Source organism: Lampetra planeri, chromosome 13, assembly GCF_965212315.1.
Source record: "Lampetra planeri chromosome 13, kcLamPlan1.2.h2, whole genome shotgun sequence".
Taxonomy (NCBI): Eukaryota; Metazoa; Chordata; class Hyperoartia; order Petromyzontiformes; family Petromyzontidae; genus Lampetra; species Lampetra planeri.
This window is the reverse complement of record NC_136119.1, coordinates 6608892-6629951: the sequence shown is the minus strand read 5'-3', so window position 1 is coordinate 6629951 and position 21060 is coordinate 6608892. Positions and strand designations below refer to the sequence as shown.

The 21060-nt window shown below is 47.2% G+C and overlaps 1 protein-coding gene across 1 annotated transcript in view; it reads left to right on the top strand.

Moving 5' to 3' along the window:
• LOC144721985 (integrin alpha-11-like) overlaps positions 1–21060 on the top strand; it is a 46585-nt gene that overhangs the window by 9506 nt on the left and 16019 nt on the right. The window contains exons 3-14 of the mRNA XM_078600002.1: positions 3313–3422; positions 5144–5235; positions 7871–7988; positions 9721–9848; positions 11013–11161; positions 12559–12709; positions 13447–13612; positions 15909–15976; positions 17106–17259; positions 18070–18218; positions 19873–20019; positions 20741–20941. Of these exons, the coding sequence (XP_078456128.1) occupies positions 3313–3422; positions 5144–5235; positions 7871–7988; positions 9721–9848; positions 11013–11161; positions 12559–12709; positions 13447–13612; positions 15909–15976; positions 17106–17259; positions 18070–18218; positions 19873–20019; positions 20741–20941 (1633 nt within the window). The remainder of the gene's footprint in view (positions 1–3312; positions 3423–5143; positions 5236–7870; positions 7989–9720; positions 9849–11012; positions 11162–12558; positions 12710–13446; positions 13613–15908; positions 15977–17105; positions 17260–18069; positions 18219–19872; positions 20020–20740; positions 20942–21060) is intronic.

The window sequence follows — 21060 nt, the reverse complement described above, 5'->3', positions numbered from 1 at the left end:
CTTTTTAAACCTACGAGTTATTTAAAATTGTACATTTCCTTGGTGAGGATGTTATTATACTGGTAGGAACCTCCTGGTTACACCAGCCCACAGGGGATTATTGTGCATCCAAAAATGGGAGTGGTGGGGCTGGGTGGAGAGGGGAGGGTGGGGAGGGGCTGGGTGGGGAGGGTGGGGCTGGGTGGGGGTTGGGTGGGGAGGGTCAGGGTGGGGAGGGGCTGGTCACCCCGTGGTGCCCTTATAAAACTCAACGTTTAACCTACTCACGCCGGCTTGTGCCCGCCCTCACAGTCGGACATATTTGCGGAATACACCACGCCGCCGTTGACCCTGGCCATTGACCGAGCAACTCAACGTTCCTACCAGCTCCCTCCGCAGGAATATGTTTTTTCTTCTTCTTTTCCGCGGACCCCCTGTAGCAATAGCCTAACGGCCAAACAGGGGTCCGCGGACAACAGTAGGGGAACTGCTGCGACAGGCTCACGTGTTGGCAATGGCCCTTTTACAAAGCAGAGAGAGGAGTGGCAGAAAAAAGTTGACCTAGCTTTGTAAATTTGGAGATCGCACTTTCCACTTTAGTGTTGAACAACTTGGACATCTTGAGAAAGCTGACATGTGAGCAGTGTTTCCTCTGAATGAGTGTCGGTGCATGAAAAGTGAGCCTCAGTGTGCTGGACTAATTGAAAGCCCACACATATATTTATAATAACCCATGTTGGCTTCATTGGGTCACGATATCATCACTTTCCGATAGTTTACTGTATTATTCCCTTGCAGATGGCCTAATATGACGTTAACACGTAGGCTTTCACAATCAATATTAACCATAATAGAGGATTTTTGGGTTAGATCGCGTAAATATGAATGTGTCGTTAAACCCACCACCAACCATCATAGCTTATTAATAAGGTTTGTTACGTATACAAATATGACAATAAGTTACTACACACTGGTGAGCTAAACTAGTAACGAATTGGCATGTTTTGTTTACGTGACAAACCTTACTAATTGGCTGTGTAGGGTGGTGGCGGGTATAACACCACATTTATATTTAGGCGCTCTAACCCCAAAAAAACTATTATGCGTATATTTTTCCATCCGCTTATATCTGCCTGCTCTCAACAAGAGCCTCCCTTCTGGACAGTGTGATTTTAAGTGTTTCAGGACGCCCCTCGTGTGTTGTTTTCCTCATAAGGAAGAGTTTTTGATGAATGTGATGAGGCGTTTGTGTTATGCTGTTGCCTGTGTAGTGGTGATAACTACTCGCTGTTCGCAAGCTGTGAGAGAGCGGATCGTAAACAAGCTTTTCCCGCTCAATGAAACGGTCAGGGTCAAATGGGGTGAGGTAGGATCCAAACGCCAGATTGGGAAGGACCAATCGGAGGGTTCCACAAGGTGGCCATGAATTGGACAACCCGGCCACGAACAGGTATTAAAGCCGGAGCGCTGAGAGCTCTTGGCCAGTTCTGCTACACGAAGACCCAAGTCGGCCGAAGACATCTAGGACCCTGGACCAAACCTTCCAGCCCTTGTCAGGGCTGGGGCTCAGAGTAACCAGTGGTCAGGGGAGATAGGTCCTGGATAGGACCCTGGCTCGCAGCCTTCCCGCCCTTGTGAGGGCGAAGGTCCTGAGCGACCAGAGGTCGGGGACCCGCCGGGCCAGCGGCGGGTCCGTGTGCCTCCCCTAGGTCCCAGCCGGAGGACGCTAGGCTAGCGGGGAGATTAGATAGACAGCAGGTCCGGAGGCTGGTCCTCCTTAGAATAGGAGCTAAGCGTGAGTGTGGAGCTGTACAAGGTCTGGAGGCTGTACCTCCTCAGGGTAACGGGTGAGGGGACCATCTACCCCTTTGTGTGATAAGGATTGTGTAATTTAATAAGGCAATAAACAGTGTGTGCCATCAAGAAGTTTATAAGTCCGTCCTTTACAACACTACACCTGTGTAGCACTGATGATGCAATTCCTTCATTTATTTTTGTCCATAAAAGGAAATGAAGGTGGACTACATTATACTGATGATTAGTTACGTAATGGCCTTGTCTTTCTAGGATAGGGCCTTCTATGTGTAACAGAGGGCTTTGCTGTGACAGCTCTCACATCCCCCTGAGTCTTAGCTGCTACAAGGCAGACCACACCAGGGCAATAATATATGAGTGACTCGTTTTATAACAGTCATAAACACACAGCTGCTAACATTATTAATTTTATTTTAAGACATTTACTAAGGCATTGCCACCAAGTTCATTTGGATTATGAATCCCACATTCAAAATATTTTATTTCATGATGTGCCTCTCAACTCCACTGTTACATTTCAAGAGTAAATAATAAATATTCTTTTGAACAATTACACCTCAAGCATAGTACATCATTGCATCTATCGTATATCGTATATATACAGTAGAAACTTCCGGGTCAGTTAATGGAAAATTGCAAAGCCACTTGTGGCTAGAACTATTTCATTGTGGTCTGAAATAAACTTTAGTACTAGAGACCAATGGACAAAATAAAACCACTTCATTAATTAATAGCAAAATCTGCGCCTAAAAAACCAGCATTGACCGTCACACGCGTATCGTTTACAAATGTCAGTCACAGATGTCTCATCATCAACCCAGCCATTGAACCCCCTGGATTTGACCTTCCTTGAAAGCAATGGTGCACCCTTGAGTCGAGTTCCTCGTAGCACCCGTGGTTGATGTGGCCATCACCCATTGAAGTGGAGAATCAGAGAAGCTTGCCGGCACGCGACTCTGGAAATCCTGAGCAAGACTGTGCGTCGCATTTTAAACCACTGTGAACCTTGGACATTTCAGTAGACGAATTCAAGACATCCATTCAGTTTCCCGTGAGGCTGGACTTCGGCTGTCAGACCTGAACACGCAAGACAATGTCGTCGCAAACAACACACAAACGTGTGAAAAGCACTGAGCTTTTGTGCATTATGCAAAAGCAATCAGATGCTCCTGAAGAAGTGCACTGTGGTTTAAAGCTTTCGTGACTGCAGGGATTCATCTTCTTGGTTCTTTCGGTAAAGTCACGTAGAAGGGAAGGCTGCTTGCGTTGTGGCCGAAACGTCGTGAGAATTATTTTATTATGTTTTATTTTTATTATTTTATTACTTCCCTTCTACGTGACTTTACCGAAAGAACCAAGAAGAAGAAGAAGTGCACTGTGGTTAATTTTTTAAAAAATATTTGTGCATGTTGTTTGAAACTTAAGGTTTCTGGCCTGCACTATTCCGTTTTGAAGGGTTTGTCTCGTCACTTACAGATTTGATTAACATGATTGTTTGTCGTGTGTTGTCTTGCGTAGGCTGTTGGTTGGGGCGCCCAGCTTGTTGTCATCTGGCCCACGAACCGGGGACTTGTACAAGTGTCCTGTGCCCTCACATAATGGGAACTGTGAGAAGCTGCAGTTCAGTGGTCAGTATACTCATTTGTGTGTTTGTGTGTGTGTGGGTTTGTAAGAACATGTGTGAGAGGTGGTGCTGTGGTTTGTGCACCGTGTTAAGAACCTGGCAATTTGAGTTTGATCCCAGCCACAGTTTGCATCAGTGGCATGTAGAATCATAAACTATCCGGATAACTCAGCCTAAAGCGAGCTCCTGATCCAGTGTGTAAGCATCAGTGCTCAGATACCAACGTGGCCCAGGCTTGATGTTGGTTGCACACCACACCATCACCTATGCCAGTGTTCTTCAGTGCAAGGCACTGAAAAACACTGCTTTTATGGCTTTATTTTGGTGATTTTCGAAAAGTTTTTTGGTTTGGCCATGTTTGTTTGTTGTAGTACAGAGTTAGACTGATGGCCTTAATCTAAGTTGTCTTGTGGTTGTTGTTGTTTGACTTGCATCCCTATGGGATATTTGCACAGTGTTGGTGTACGGTGCTTTTTCCGCAATATTTTGCTGTCTTTTCTTGGATTTTCTGTTTGCACGTAGTCACTTTAAGATGTTTTCTTGTTCATGTTTTTTTTGTTGTTGCGGTTGCACCCGATTCAAGAGCCGAAGGGCTCACAGGGCTATATCTAATAAATGAACTTTGAACTTTGAACGTGGGCCAATGGCAGTCCCTGGTGGCCTTCAGTGCGGCCCTGATTTCTAGCTCCCCCAACAATACACAAATAGTGAAAACACCCCTTGCAGGCGGTGTGGCGGCCCTCACACTGATGTCTTATCAGCGAAAGTGGCCCCCCTCTGAAAATGAGTGAAGAACAATGACCTATGCTGTGTCAGCCTTTATAGGTGCTTTCTAACAGCACTTGCACTCACAATCTGTATGATTGTAGGGGTAAATATATGTTTTCTGTATTTTTTTTTAAAGTAACAATAAGTTGGGAAGGCATTTTATTCTACGTTTAATGCCTGTGTCTATATGGCTACGCCAACCCCGACTTGGCCCCTGGGTTTGGTGCGACACTCCAGCTGGATCATGTTGGCATCCCAAGAACGCTCTTGAGGAAAGCAACAGGGTGGAGTATCCTAGCGCAGACTGTTGTTGTTGCGAGGTGAAGACGACAGGGGGGCGGGGGCACTGGCGGAGCCGGTGGGGGGGGGGGTTGCACGTGCCCCCCCAGTGAACCGATCGAAATCCCTAATTTCGATCGGATCATTGGGGTTTATTAGTAATAAATCGGCATTTTGCGACCCCCCACTGCCACTGTGTAGCATATTATTACGTGCCAGGGACTCTATGAGATGATAGGACAATAGTGTGAGTCCATAATTGGCAATAAGTAACGGCAAAGCAGTTATAAGTGACTCAGAACTGTGCGCAGTTGCGTATAGAGTCCACGACTTCCCTGAAGGCAAACACCTTCAGCGAGCGCGATGCCGATCATACAACGTGGTTTGAATTCAACCCTCGATCGATGGCTGCACCATCGCCGCACACGCGTCGAATAAAAAGCAAGGGACAAGTCGTTACTTACTAACAACTCCTATCATTTTTCATTGCTGGAGGGGTTGCCCCCTCTACCTGAAAATCCTGGCTCCGCCATTGGGCGGGGGGGGGGCAAGAGTGAGTGGGATGGAGGGAGCTGGAGCCATGGACCTGCCCCATGGACAGAGTGTTTAGGAAGAAGAGCAGCACTTGCTCCAGCGGTCTGCATGGCTTTAGAGGGGATCCTTGTCTCTCTTCGGCAGATTCCATCACCATCCCGGATGTGTCGGAGGTGAGGGAAAACATGTCTCTGGGGCTGAGCCTGGCCGTCCACCCCAGGACTAAGAGTATCATGGTGAGCAGCACTCCAAGTGTGTGCATCCGGCCTGGCCCTGGCCACGATAAGGGGCCTACTGTAGAAGTCATGCAACTGCATTGTCACGCTACTATTGATGTGTTCAATGATGTTTTACTGTCATCATCATCATCACCACAATCATACTACTATTGATTTATTTAGATGTGTTTATAACTCAAGAACCATATGTAGCATAAGAATAATGCGCATTGAAAATCATCAAAAACAACCTCTTCTCCAAAATGCAAGGCTTTTGTTGAGGAAGCGCTTTAAAGAAGGATTATGGCATAGCGCTATTGTGATTGCTCCAACTTCTCTATACGGGGACAAATTAGATCACATCAACATTTCATCTCACCAAAATTCCAATTTCTCATTGATAGCTGTGTATATGAGGTCTATGTACACAGACCATGAATTGTGAGGTCATATTCAATCACCCAACTCTATGATTTAAATGTTTTAAACAGAGGTTTGAACCAGTGGAACCTGCACTACCTTTCCACTTTTGCATGTACTGAAGATAGTGCCGCAGACTCTATATGGCTTCTACTGTTATCAAGTCACTAACCCCTGCAACTCTCCAGCACATGATGAAGTTATGCTGTGTGAATTGAAGGCTGGTTTTTTAAATTCAAATACTGGCTTTGTCATTACTAGATTTGTGACCTTACTTGAATCCGTATGATAAAACATGCGGATAATTTTTCTTTTGTACAGTGCACAATGTAATTTCTATTCACTGGTGGTAACTTGGGAAAAAGTAGATGGTGATGATGACATTATCTGGACATGTGATCGAACATTTAAGCCTGCCCGATGTATTATACAGCGCAGGCTGTAACTACAACAAAAACAGCCACACAGAAGAAATGTCGTGACATCAGCCATACATGTCATTGAAATGGGTTCAAAAGAGGAACCCATTAAACCTATTGAGAGGCAACTTTTAATCTATATATATGCTTGTTTACCCAGCAAGGACTCATCAAGTCTCAAGACACTTTTTCAGGAGGGTCCTGCCAAGATTTCACAGTCGAGAGGCCACGTGTTATGTTTAATCCCTGTGTTCAATAGCACCTCAAATCAACAGCTTGCCGTCAAACCAAAGCTTCGAGATGAATGAAGTTTCTGTCATCCGAATGTTATTTGAGGGGACACTTTGTATTTTGCTAAAACTGTGCATCCCCTCTTGATGAACAAGACCAGCTTTTCGATTTTGGAAGAATGCATAACGAGCACCAGTCACTTGAAGGTCAACCACTGCCTCCATATTTCGAGTTTTGTATCGTTGGATAATCAGCATGGGCTATCCATCACTGATGTCATTCAGGGATGTGAAGCTAGATATAATGGATACATAACAAACCACCACTACAGACATTGACATCAGTTGAAACAATGGTTCAAGCTTCTTAAATGCCCCCCACCCCTGCTTCTTTTTACCCAACAGTGCAAATGTGCATGCCACATTTTGTGTAGTGGGGTAAAGTGTGGGTACTTCCACCTCTTCCAAGACATGTGGCCAGCGTGGAAACGTCGACCAAATATCCGGGCTTTCACGACCAATATCATTCAAAATACAGGTTTTTTTTGGGTCAGATCGCATAAATATATAAATGTGTTGTTGAACCCATCTGACACAGCTAATTAGGAAGGTTTGTCACAAAAACAGAACATGCTAATTCGTTACTAGTACAGTACACCGGTGTGTTGGAGAGCAAAGCCACAACATTTACAATCTAAGTACGACGTTTTGCCAGTTGTTACAACTAGCTTCATCAGGCGACAGCCAGATTTGTTTTTCAACTCTGGCAAAAAAACCCTGTATTATGGACCAAAAACCCTGTGAAGTTGCTGCCAGCAGTGGCGTGAGCAAGACATTTCAGGCCTGCGCCCTTTCCCATTTATATTTATTCCAGTACCCAAATACCACTGAACCTACAAAACAAGGCCCAAGATATACAGTACAGTATCATGAAAATGTGCAGTCTGCCATAGCTATTGCATTTTTGGATGTTACTTGCCAATCTGACCAATACAGATTGGCACACAACAGTAGTTGCTTCCAACAAGAGGCCCACCTTTCACCAAATTTGTAGGCAACTTTTCAAAGTTTGCCACCAGACTGATTTCATTCCTGACCACACACGCCACCAGCCATCTCCCCTTGGCTTCCCCAAGATAAACTTAGCCCAAAATAAGTACCTGGTGCCGTGTGTCTCCACCGCAACAACCAGCACTTGGGAGACAAAGCTGATTGAGGGTGCATGGCGTTGGCCACATCATCCTTCCATGTACCGTGCCAGCCTTACCAGGTGGTCACTGACAGTTGAGGTGCTCGGTCTCCTTTGCTGCCCCCATTGTCTGGAACTCATTTCCTTTCTTCCTCTCTTCTCTTGTTGACTGCCTGCCCCCTGTTCAAGCCCAGCCTCAAAGCCTTCCTTGTATCCCTCTGCCAATGATTGCCCGCCTCTCGATATAAAATACGCATGCTCATTGTGTCTGCACAGCGTCTTAAGATGCGGACACATTTCGAGGCTATTCTTGCCCCAGCAGTCTGTCCAGTGAAAAATATGGAACCTTTCTCTTTGTGTACATAGTCACGTGTGTGTGTGTGTGAAACCCACAGTCCTGCGCTCCGCTCTGGGCTCACGAGTGTGGAAGTCTGTATTTCCCCGTGGGTGCCTGTGCTCTGGCTGGATCTAACTTCCGGCAGCTTGGAAGGCCATTTGCGCCGACTATGACAGGTATGGCAGAGTCAATGAACGGAACAAATGTCTTTTACAAAAATACTCCATTGTCACAGAGGATGTCACGTGGCATCATGCCCAGGGCCTGCTCTGCTGATGAATGGTTCTTATACTTTATGAATGGCGACAGACGGATGTGACTTGAGGCTGTTCTGAGCTTGATCGGCCGTCTGTTAGGTTTTACACCGTATACCGCAGTCGGTGTCAGTTTGAAAATCAAGAATGTTACCAGCCACCCTCATTTGAAAAGTGGTGGATTCCATTGCCAACGATCAAGTAGTAGTGAACATGTACAGCCCAGTTTGTCAATCCAGTGCTGGGCAAGGACCTCCTCACACCTTGTGGGCCGTGAGTGATGTTTGACCATACTTCACCACGCTGGTCCGGGTGGATTCTGCTGCACTGCCATCTACAGGCCACACAGCTCATTACACCGGTCCTCTGTGCATCGTGGTCACCCATGCGAGCAGTATCCAGATGCAGTTCTGCTTAGCTTCTGAGATATTTTGTTTGTTGCGGTTGCACCCAATTCAAGAGCCGAATGGCTCACAGGGCTATACCAAATAAATGAAACTGAAACTAAAATATGATGAGGTCGAGTGTTTTTGGGGTGATTTGTTTAAAAGCTTAAAGCAGTAAAGCATTTCCTTTTATTATACTTTTATAATGAGGTTGAATGGTCATTTGAACACAATGTAGTTTGCAGTGGAATTCTGGGTTTAAAAACCAGAGTGAGGAATTGACAGTGAATTTAAACAATAAGTAATGTGTTGAACATTCCACATTCCTGTTTAATTGCCAATTAACCACATTGGGTTTCCATGATTACCGAAGAAAGTATTTTACAAACAGATTTGAGCAAAAGTTTAAAGGCACAGGAACTCTGACACCAGTCAAGACCGTGGCTCTTAGGTCAAAAAACAAAGAGCAGATTTCACACGAAAACCATTATAAAGCTTCTCTGCTTCATAGGAGCACTGATCAAGCGATGTTTCCCTCGTGATTACACATAACGTAGTGCAGTATAGGAATGTGACAAATTTTGTATCACCTCATTCGAGACACAAACATCGGTCCTCCTGGCTTTAGCATTCCTCGCAGACACCGGTGGAACCATCTACCGCATCAGAACATCAACAGGCCGATGCGCACACCTCCTTCATGAATGGGAAATTAAAGACAAGCCACAGTAGTGCGTTTGTGGCCATGCAATCTAAACTATTGACCATATTGTAAACCGCTGTAGACTGCGCTCCTTCAGTAGTAGAATAGCAAAACTACACGAACTATCTCCTGAAGCCCTTTCGTGGCTGGCAGACCTCGATATTGGCGTTTAGCTCCTGAACATAAGAATACAATATAATTATTCTTATAACTCATTCAAGACTCACTGAGTTTCAAGACTATATTTCAAGGAAGGTCCTGGAATTAGATGATTTACCAGGTTTATAAATGAGAGTTTGGCATGTGGAAGAAGACCAGATGAAGGACACAATCCACACACACGAGGGGGTAACATCTTGCAGTCCCACGCCTTCAACGCCTGGCAAGCCCTGGTGGTCGCCCAGGCACAACCCTGCTTAACTTATGGGATTCGACAGGTATCGGACACGCTCAGTCTGAATTGGTCATCGGGATTATGAGGCGTTGCACGAAATTGCATCTTGGCCTGCCTTTCCGTGTCTGCCAAACTAACCGCCGTGCGTTCATGCTCTGTTCTGGCTCCCAGGCTGCCGTTCTTTCCTGGACATCGTCTTTGTTCTCGATGGCTCCAACAGCATCTGGCCCTGGCCGTCCGTGCTGGATTTTCTCAGCTCCATCCTGGAGACATTCCCCATTGGGCCTGGGCAGACGCAGGTGACTGTATTGCTGAATGCTGCGTGATAGACCCTGTGAAGCTAAACACTCACCATCATTGTCATTGTTATCATCGGTGATTAGCGGCCATGCTAACGATGCACGGCTCACCAATGAAAATAATTTCGTACGCTTGTGATGCATGCATTAAACTGTGCATGTGGAAAATCAATTGTTTTGAACCGTGCTATTGGACTCGGTAGGGGTTCCCGTGTCAGCTCTACTGAGCCAATCCGGCACTAAGTGGGCTCCTCGAGTGGGCCACGTAGCCTGCTTTGAGTAGTAAAACCCACGCTCTCTAAACTAACCTTTTTTATTATACCAGGTAAGGCCCACTGAGCTGTATAGCTCTTTTTCAGAAACCACCTAGCTGCCACAAATGATAGCTCAACCATATGGCTTATGTGGAAATGTATAGCAGCGAAATATTCTGAACGTATGTTTCTAAATGTGGACGGAAAAACCGGAGGACTGGGAGAAAAATCCACGCGACCACAGGGGAAACATGCAAACTCCAAATATACATGCGGAATTATGGTCGGAATCGAACCCACGACCTCCTGTATATCAGGCGAGGTAGTTAACATCTCACCATTGCGCCACCCTCACCCGAGATGCCCTCAAAACCAGTTGGGTTGATGGACAAGGAGAGGACAAACTCACAGAGCCACGTGACTCACGGAGTGTGGAGAGAAGATCGGGACTGTGCTGGAACAGCCCAGGGCCATTCCTGGGCGTCTGGGGCCCCTTGCCAGTCAATAAACATAGTGTGCAATTACTGGGAGTCGTCACAGTCCACTCCTTGACCTTTTGACCTGGCTTTGAGTTTATGGTGGCTAATGATGAGTGTACAAGGTCCGTCGTGTGTCCATGACGTTGTTTTGCATTGATTCTTTCTGAAAAGGGATGGGCAAGCGTGACATCTGGTGCATGTCCCTGGCCGTGAGCCCTTGATATCAGCAGAGCCAAATGGAAATACACGGTGACGCTGGTTTGATGGATGACCACCGTGTACAGAGGATCGTTCTAAGCCGCAGGGCTAATTGGTGGGCAGCAGAAGAAAAGCGCAGCAAAATCTAACGAGTGCTGTACTGTTCTTCTATGGCGACCACCCAAATGTACGCTCACGTCCTAACCTCACACACTCGGCTATGTTCCGTGCAGGTTGGCATCATGCAGTATGGGGAAACTGTGAGCAATGAGATGAGCCTCAAAAAGTTCACCAACAAAGCGCAGCTGAAGATTGCAGCCAGCAATATCCCTCAGCGCGGAGGCCAACTCACCAACACGGCCATGGGCATTGAGACAGCACGGTGAGCCATTTAGTCTGGTGCCATACCAACACCTCGATACCCTGATATACTACTGGTGTAGAACTCTGGTGTGTGAGGTGGCTGGGTTACTCGGAGGTCAAAGCGCTGAGTTTGCACTGCTGAGATCTTGGTTTCATATCCAGGCAGCCGCCTGTAATTAAATCAGGTTCTCAAATGTGGTTAGTTGGTGATATAGTTCAGCGTTGTTACAAGGGACTGCATCACGTTAAATCTGGTTCTGAAATATATTGACCTAAATTCTTGCTGTGGCTTTCACACCTGATGATGATTGCTTGTGTTGCAGTCGAAACGTCGTGATAATTTGTATATGTTTTATATTTTTATTATTTTATCATTTCCCTTCTACGTAACTTTACCGAAAGAACCAAGAATATGAATCCCTGCAGTCCCGAAATCTTTCAATCAAAATCGAGCTATGAGAATGTTTTTCTTCTGAACCTGAAAGTCAGCGGTGCCAGTTCATGCTGCAACTTGTGAGCCTCCTGGCCCGTTCTCACTCTCAGGATTGCAACTCAGACTCTCAGAGGTTGCCAGCCCAGTGTTCTCAACAAACAAGTCATTGAATATAAACGCCAGTCATCTGTTTTGTTGTCACGGAGCAGCTTATATACCGATATGGACATGGCATGGGGGAGGCCTGGGATTTTTTGCTGAACAATTTGGGTTTATGGAGCATAAGACGTTGCAGGCAGTAAAGTTGTGGTGAAGAGAAGTTTCACCCGATTTGAGCCATTCACCTCACTATGTATTGACTATTACTCTTCTCTCTTTCCTTTCCTTTCTATTTCTTCCTTTTTCTGCCCTTACTCTTACTTTTCTCACTCCTTTGTTTCTTAGACAACTCATTGCACACGAAGTGCTTGCAACAAATGAAGCACAATACTTTGCTGTTCTCGTCAAGGCGCATAAACCATCACACGAACTCCGGTCATCCTCGCAGCAGCGGCTTTTGGCTTAGCCATCGAACAAAGACGGTCACTGCATCGCGCGCTTTCAGATGCGCTTTTGCGGCCGTCTGGAACGATCTTCCTTCCAATATTAGGAAGCAACTCGAGCTATGCGCTTTTCAAACTAGATTGGAAACTAATTTCTTCAGAACTTATTTCGTGTTCAGTTTGTTGTCCTCCTCCCGCACCTACGATTAGCGCGGTTGGATGCATACAGTATGAAAGAAGTTCAACATACATACATACATTGGATCACCTATAACTCCATGTATTTATCCCCATTGCCTTGATATCTTATAATCTGATTCTGTCTCCCCTCGTAAGAGTTATTGTTTAAAATACGAATAGGTTTTTTTTTCTTCAAAACTGAGAAGATTTACTCTATTTCTGCTCGTGGTGTTAATGGGAGCGCCTCTGTGTCGGGTCTAGGGCGACCGCATTTTTGCCGGAAAACGGCGGAAGAGCCGAGGCGTCCAAGGTGATGATTGTGGTGACAGACGGGGAGTCATCTGATGCCTACAAACTGCCAGGGGTGATCGAGAAATGCAACAATGACGGGATCACTCGCTTCGGCATTGCGGTAAGGGGCAGAGGGGCAAAAGGGAGGAGGAGCAGAGGGGCAGAGGAGCACAAGGAAGTGCATTCACGAGCACTTCTAAGCCTTTGGGCAATGTGGGAGGAGGCTGCACAGATGGCAGTCACCAATTATGGCTGTACCATACTCATGAGTCTTAATAATAATACTGGAGTACAGTTGCTTTGTGGGTTTTGTGCTGCTTATTGCTGATTAAAATTTGTGCTGCTTAAAATTGAGAAGAAAAAACGTGGTTACCACAAATCGCGGGTGTGGTGCTAGCCAGCTTCCACAGGTACTTGTTTGCTAGCAGCGCTTGTCCCAACAGTCTTAAAAGGCTATGAGGGGGACCATTTTTATTTGTTTTCATGCACGATTACGTGGAAACATGTGTGCGTGTTTGTTTGTATGCAGTTATTCCACTTCACGACGAACCCGGCGACACAAATTCGATTCCCGCTCATGGCCAACACCAGTGACATATATCTGAACCGGTCCTGGGCCTATTCTTAGGTCTTGGGCCTCCCCTAGGTCGACTCAGCCTGAAACGAGTACCTGGTGCGATGTGTAAACATCGCCACTAGGGAGACAAAGGCAGCCGGGCGTGGTGCTGGCCACCCACCCCCTCGTGTGCCATGCCCGGCCTTCATAGGTGCTTGCTAACAACACTTGCCCCAACAGTCTGTTTAGGCTAAACGGGGGATCTTTGTGTTTTTGCTCCCATTTATCTCAATCCAATGCAGGTTCTGGACTACTACCTAAGTTCCAACATTCCTGTGGAAAAACTCCAAGCGGAGATCCGCTCAATCGCCAGCACGCCCACAGAGAAATACTACTTCGACGTCAAGAGCACAGGAGCACTCGTGGACATCACCAAGGCCCTTGGGGAACGCATCTATAGCCTGGAGGGTGCGTAGTGAATTTGTGCGTTATAATCCAGCATTGTGGAGGCAATCGAGGTTTGGTGGATCACACAAATGTTGTGGAACTCCCTTTCCGGGGGCATCGAGGTGCCACACCCTGCCTGGCTGGCCGGGAGAAGGTGCTACGGCAAATGTGCACTTCAATTGTTCCGTCTGTATGGGATAGAGTGTTTCCCCCTCACACACGTGGGTTTTCCTGCCACACGTAAACTCTCATTAATGAATCGATAACACCTTAATGTGTAGAGGACCGCGGAGCTTTAGGGGGACTTTAGCGCCGGATCTCCTGCTTCTACTGTATGTCGTTCCTCGTGCCTCCGGGTCATTCTGTCTCTTTGAGAATGAGCAGATACTGTCCGGCCCGTTAACAAGTTGAAAATATATCATTAGAGAATTAAGTGGTGCTTCCAATAGACTCTACTGGACTCAAATATAGGAGGTCCTGCCAAGTTTTCACAGTTTAGGTGATGTTGTTCTGTGTAATCCCAATTGACGGATTTGCAGATAAATTTTTCATCATTTGGGAGTTTGGCCAATGCCAGTTACATCATGTGGTCTTTCAAAACGTCACCTATCTGTTGTTTTATTAGAGGTGTTTTTGTTGAATGGACTAAATTTAAGTTTTTTATATATATATAATACTGTTCATTCGTGGCACACCACGGGAAGGGGAGAATCATCAAGGATACACAGTGTAGATGTTGGGGATTAGAGGGTGACAATGAGAGGGGAGAGAGGGAGGGAGAGGGGAGGAATTTCGAGTAGCGGTGGCCACACAGAAGTCACTAGATTTATGGGAGACTTGAGCTGATATAGAGTTTACTGTAGCAGCAATTGTATTCCTTATTCCTGTTATTGTAAGCGTTTTCAACCTTTTACACAATGTCACAACATTTGATTGGTGTGGTTACAAATGGGCCTCAAGTGAAACCCATATTTAGAAATAACATGCCAGGAACTCCGACTTGATATTCATCAACATCATGGGACCTCCTTTGACAATACCAAAATATGAGAATAGGTTTTCCCCTTTTTTCTGCCAACAAAACAGGTGTTGAGATGTTAAAACACCAAACTGAAACCTTTTACAAGGAATCATGTCTGCATTAACCACAATATGTGTGGTCAGAATGCAAACAAAATACACTGATAATATGATGCATTGTCTTTGAAACTGATTGGTCCACACCAGAGACAGCTTTCTTTTGAGACTAGTCCCAAACGGTGTGAGACCAGATGATGCCTGTTTTGTTACCATAAAAAATGGGAAAACCTACTTTCATTCATCAACATCACAGAGAACAGGCAAGGGTCGGTTTTTCTCCCACAACCCACTTATATGGGCCACTAGTTTTACTACCCGGCTTCGCCTGAGACTTGGATTCTTGGCTTGGATTATTACACGGCCTACGCAGAGGGTGGGGTGCGTGACGTCATGTAGGCACACTGCGTCACGCTGCCGCATGCGGGTGACATCACAGATGTGACGTCACCGCTCACTTGCCGTGAAAAATATATCGATTATTGCGCCCCCCCCCCCCGAAATACAAAGTCTATTTTTATACTTTTTGCATTGTGTACAGTCTGGAAGCTGTCCACATGCCAAATTTCAAGTTTGTTGCATGTCGGGAAGTACGCTAAACATTTTGAACAGACACACATATTCACAACTTTGCCTTTTATATATATGGAGATAGTTCATATAGTCTGATATGTGAAGTTGTTTCTTATCAGCGGGGATCCTACTCACAAGGAATTTGGGAATCTTCGGTTTGTGAGGTAATTATGAGGCAATCAATTTGTCCAATGATCCGATGGAAGAAAAGAGGATATTGAAAAAAACCTCCACCAACCTCAGGTAGGATTGCTGGAAAGGAGTCTTGAGATTTGGTGATACTTTCCTGGGTGAATAAAATAGAATTTGGGAATACGAGTGTCAGTGGCGTAGCATGGTTGGCATGGGCCCGGTACAAGGAACTAAATGCCCTCTCCCCCTCGCCGCCTTCTGCACCGTCCAATTTCTCCCCTCTCCGTACCACAGCTCCTGGGCCCCTGCGGGCCAGTGCAGTTACACCGCCTGCACCCTCAGTAACTACGCCACTACTACAGACGGAATCAATGAATGAATTATAGTGACTCTAGAGCCATGTTTTAACTTAGATGTGGTATGTGTAAGGACTTTAAAGCAATTATAGCGTATATTAATTACTCTGGGAAAATATATTTAGAGCTGAAAAATAACTGTGATGTCACTGTGTTGTTGTCGCTTTTATTCCCATCAGGAACCAGCGACATCTCGACGTTCGAGATGGAGATGTCAGAGGCTGGCTTCTCCATACTCCCCGTGAAGGTACGAGCGGCTCCTGACTACGAAGTTCCTGGAGGCAGAGGTCGCAAACGGGTTTTGATTCCTTACCCGTACCCGGCCGCACCAGGGTCGCAAATGGGTACCCGTTCCCTACCCGTACCCGTACCCTACCCGAAATGAGTGACAAACGGTTACTCACCAGTGACTCACGGCCTACCCGTACCCGTACCCGGCCGCACCAGGGTCGCAAACGGCTACCCACAAGAGGTTGAGGTTGTGTTGAGATCGAAACGGTTGTGGTTGTGTTGCAATCGAAACGACGTGATTTGTTTTAAATAATTTCTAACTACGTGACTTTAGCGAAAGAACCAAAGAGTATATAATTTTCATTTCATCAACTGGCCTCCTCTTTTAAGTCGCCGAGCAGCACCCTTATTGTTCTACATCTCGATGTAAACCTTACATGGGTAGAGATATAATGTGTAGACAAAGCAGAGCGTGGATACAGATTAATATGCAGCCCCATAGTGTCTGGACGAGCTGTGCAGTCGCCCTGCTAAATGTTTGTCAAGTAAAAACATGTTGGTCGAAAATATAATTAATTCATTGGCGTTGCAGCCTTTCCTCATGAACACAGGGAGCGAGAGCCAGAGCAGAATGCGTGATAGACAAAGGCAGATTGTATACTTACACATTCTCTTTAGCATTTAACATTTGTTTAAAGTTTGTCTTAACATTTGACCATTTCGTGCCCACCTGAGTTTGTTGTATGCCTCCCCCCTCCTTAAACAAGGTCATGCTAAAGGTCGGAAGATCCGAAAATATCGATCGCTTGAGATTGATCCGAAAGTGTAATGTCACTGTCACAGGAAGTGATGTCACTTCAGTGATATCACACCTGCGCGTTTTTCCCACCAAAAGTGTTGTCACTTGACATCGGGCGACGTCACTTCAGTTAGCACGAAGGCACGTAACATTACAGAAATCGTCTTAAAAATCCCAAATTCCGAAAACAAAAATATCTAAAAACTCGCCTTAAACAAAAAAATAATCTAATTTTTTTTTACTCCAAAAACGATCTCCTCGCACCTATATCAATGAACCCGGACGGAGCGTATATATATCGATCGCCCTGGTGGGAGACACTAAGGCTCGGCCGCTGGCTTCACAGGACGGCTGGCTGCTGGGGGCGGTGGGCGCTTTCGATTGGCTGGGCACCGTGCTGCACGTGCCCGACGCGGGTGGCGCCGGCTCCGTGCTGCTGCCCCCAGCCGCGCTGGCCGCCGAGTTCCCGCCGTCTCTCAAGAACCACAACACGTACCTCGGTCTGTCGCAGCGGCCACCACCAGCATCACCACCACCACCCACACGGCCCAGCCATCGATGTGCCTGGCCTAGCCACCGACGCCGTGATGTGAAGTGTTGCATTCGCTGCGTTCGTTACTTTTGTTGCGGTTGTTGTTTGTTTTGCTGTATATACTACCAATAACTCTGTGGCCTTAAAAGGAAAATTTATTAACGGGCGATGTTTTTGGCAATGGGACTTCTTCATATCACAGGGCCATTGCCTGAAACGTCACCTGTTATTTATTTTCCCATTAAGGCCACAGTGTTGTTGATAAATGCGTTGACTTTTGGTTATTTGTGCTTGTGCACCACTTTCAAACTCTAGTTTGAGAGTACATGTATCTATGAAAACATTAACAGTGAGGTGGTGCTCTGCTCCATTGGCAGCCTCGTGCTAGTGGTGGAAATTGCACATTCCGAAAACTAGTCTCTTCACAGGCAAATTAACATTTCACTTTTCACAAAGTGCTCTTTTTATCGCCACTTATTTGTGAAAAAGGTGGCATATCCACAACTATCCAGGATGCTCACGTTCTCACGTGAGGTGGGCAGATCTTTCCCAGATTTCAATATTTCCACTCGACCTGCATTCTGATGTTGAATTCAGGCCAACCCCAAGAAGTGAAATTACCTGGAAGAGTTTTGGCTTCTGTCTCAATTGGCAGCTAAGTGGAGTTGTGGTGGGCGAAGGGGGAGAGGAGCGGGAGGCGACTCGCTTACATAGCTCGGCTCGTGTTTCGTGGACACGTAGTGAGACCGCACAACTCTTGCGTTTCTGTCACGTTCAGGGTACTCGCTCTCATCCGCAAGCCTGCAGGGGAAAACCCTGTACATCGCGGGAGCACCTCGATACAACCACACGGGCAAGGTGGTCACGTTCGGCAGGGACGACACCTCCACGGATTATGCTATTCGCCAGGCCCTGGTTGGGGAACAGGTACTATTACTGAAATATATTTATTTTACCAGGTAAGGCGCACTGAGCTATATAGCTCTTTTTCAGAAGCGACCTGATCACAAATAATAGCCCAATGAAGTGGCTTATCAAGTGGAAATGTAGAGCAGCCAAATACTCTAAACGCATGTTTCTAAATGTGGAGGGAAAAACCAGAGGACCCAGAGAAAAATCCACACGACCACGGGGGGGAGAGAGACACGCAGTTTCCAAATATACAGCAGGCGTCAGGGTCGGGATCGAACCCATGACTTCCTGTATACCAGGCGAGGTAGTTAACATCTCGCCACCGCAGTGAGATGACGCTTACAGGCCAGCCGAGGTTTTTGGTGGTGGTCGTCGATAGCACTTTAGAGTAGTGACAGTATGTGATGCAAAAAGGTGATTTCTGGACAAAAAAAGGTGCGGTTTGTAACAGTGGGAAAGGTTTTCCCCATCATGCCTTGCATGTCACATCACATCATCACCAAAGGGGCATGCACATTGCCTTGTTGAAGGCCAGAAAACATATGCTCGGTGATTTGCAGGCTGAAAGGGGGCTACGGCATGGGTGTTGCTGTTGCTCAGTGGAGAGACCGCTGAAGCCAGGGGGTGGGACACTCGGGGGTCTATGTTTGACTCGGTTTGGTGCCAAGTTAGTGTTGACAATTACATTTAAAAAACTATATTTACACAAAAAACAAGTACTATTCAACTATTTGTCATGGATGTTACGTAATGAACACGTTGTAAACCTCGTCGCTTGCATGTTAAGCAAGGCTGCCCTATGTCCCACCCTGGCGGCTATTTCATTAAATATATCGGGGCAGTGCTCCTGCGTGAATGACTCCGATCACGAGCACCTCGACTCTTTGCCTCCCGATCCCTAACTCACAGCCACGGTGAGTCATCATCTGGGATCAGATCGCTTCTCAAAAATAAGCTAATAGCTCAGTGGGCTTTACCTGGTAAAATAAAATAGGCTCTTTTTATTCATATATTTTTAGTTATTATCGTTCCTATACTTTGCACTCCTATCGCGTTGGTGTATTGTTTGTTGTTGTAACGTTCTGAGCCGCCCCTACTGGACATCTGTGAGAAAGAGCTTTATAGCTTATCGGATTCCTCCAGTGTAAATACATATTCTGATTCACTTGCAACTATGCGGCGTCCCCTTTGCCCCTCCCCCACCCACCCAACGCCCACCCCCCAGACCGTGGAGGGCTGCGTTGGAAGCGCTGTGCCACCTTCTGTTGGCTAGGGGCAGTGTTTGTTTCTCAACTCCAGTCCTTGCGACCTCCCCATGGCCCACCTTTTCATGGCTACAAATGTTTTTCTATCCACAATAAAAATTAGCCCACAGCACACACCACACACACACACACCTGATAGTTGGTAATCGTTGAAAGCTGCAACGTGAGGGATTTCGCGAGGACTGGAGCTGAGAAACACTGGCATAGCGGCCCAGCGGTGAGACTTACAGGCGTACCCCGTGTCTGATGATGAATGGACCTTTAAGCTGCGCGCCTCATTAGTTTATTTTCTCGAGGGGGATTGTTTTGTTTCTCGATGACGAATGCGCCGGCGTTCCGGCGCGAGCGTTATCCGGTGAGCGGTCCGGTCACCGGGCACGCCGCCGCGTTGCCGTGACCCGCAGATCGGTTCGTACTTTGGCGGGGAGGTGTGCGCCATGGACGTGGACGGGGACTCGGTGTCGGACGTGCTGCTCGTGGCCGCCCCCATGTTCATGGACTCGTCCCGCAAAGAGACGGGCCGCGTCTACCTCTACACGTTCAGCCCCCAGGTGTGCCCCGCCGTGACCCCGGCGCTAGAGACAAACTACTGCAAAAGGTGGCCGGGAGGCTTTAGGGGTCAGACCACTGAGCTGGTATGAACGAATACTGGTTCCCCTAAATATGTCCCCCCACCCCCACCCCGACAATATATATTTGGTGAATGTATATTCTCCCCAGGGTAAAGTTTAGTTATTCCCTCCAGTGAACATGTGTTACCGGCATACATTGGTTGCTCGCTAACAGCACTAAACAGCGTGGTCTGTTGAAGGCTATTTGGGGGCTCTTTGTGTGTGTGTGTCTTTGTCTTGCTGTGCCCATGCAGGATATGCTGAGTGCAGCACTCATCTCTCTCCGCGCGTGCGTGTGTGTGCGTGTGTTAGAGTGTGCGTGAGTGTGTGCATATGCAGGGGAGCGGTAGTGTAGCGGTTAGCACGCTGCACTACGAACCTGGTGACCCGAGTTCGATTCCCGATCGGGCACAACACCAGTGATGATTATCTGAAACGGTCGTGGGCCTTGACTAGGTCGACTCAGCATCAAATGAGTACCTGGTGCAGTGTGTAAACATCTTCACTGGGGAGACAAAGGCGGCCGCGCGTGGTATTGGCCACCCACCCCCTCGTGTGCCGTGCCGGCCTCCATAAGTGCTCGCTAACAGCACTTGCCCCAACAGTCTGTTACAGGCTAGATAGGGAATCTTTGTCTTTGTTTGCCTTTGCACGTACGCAGGGTGTGCTGGAGTGGAGCGCTCACCTCTCGCCGGCCGAGAGCCAGGACTCGCGCTTCGGCTCGGCTCTGGCTGCCGTCCCCGACCTCAACCAGGACGGCTGGGGGGAGCTGGCGGTGGGGGCTCCGCTGGAGGACGAGCGCCAGGGCGCCGTCTACCTGTTCCAGGGCCACGGCCGCTCCCTGCGCACCACCCACGTGCAGGTGCTGACCCCCCCCCCCCGCCCCCCTCACGTAAATCCCTCTCCCCCCTCCCTCCCCTTCTTCCCCTCCCTCTGTCTCTCGAACTGACGGAGCCGTTTTGTTGAATGTAATCGATGTGT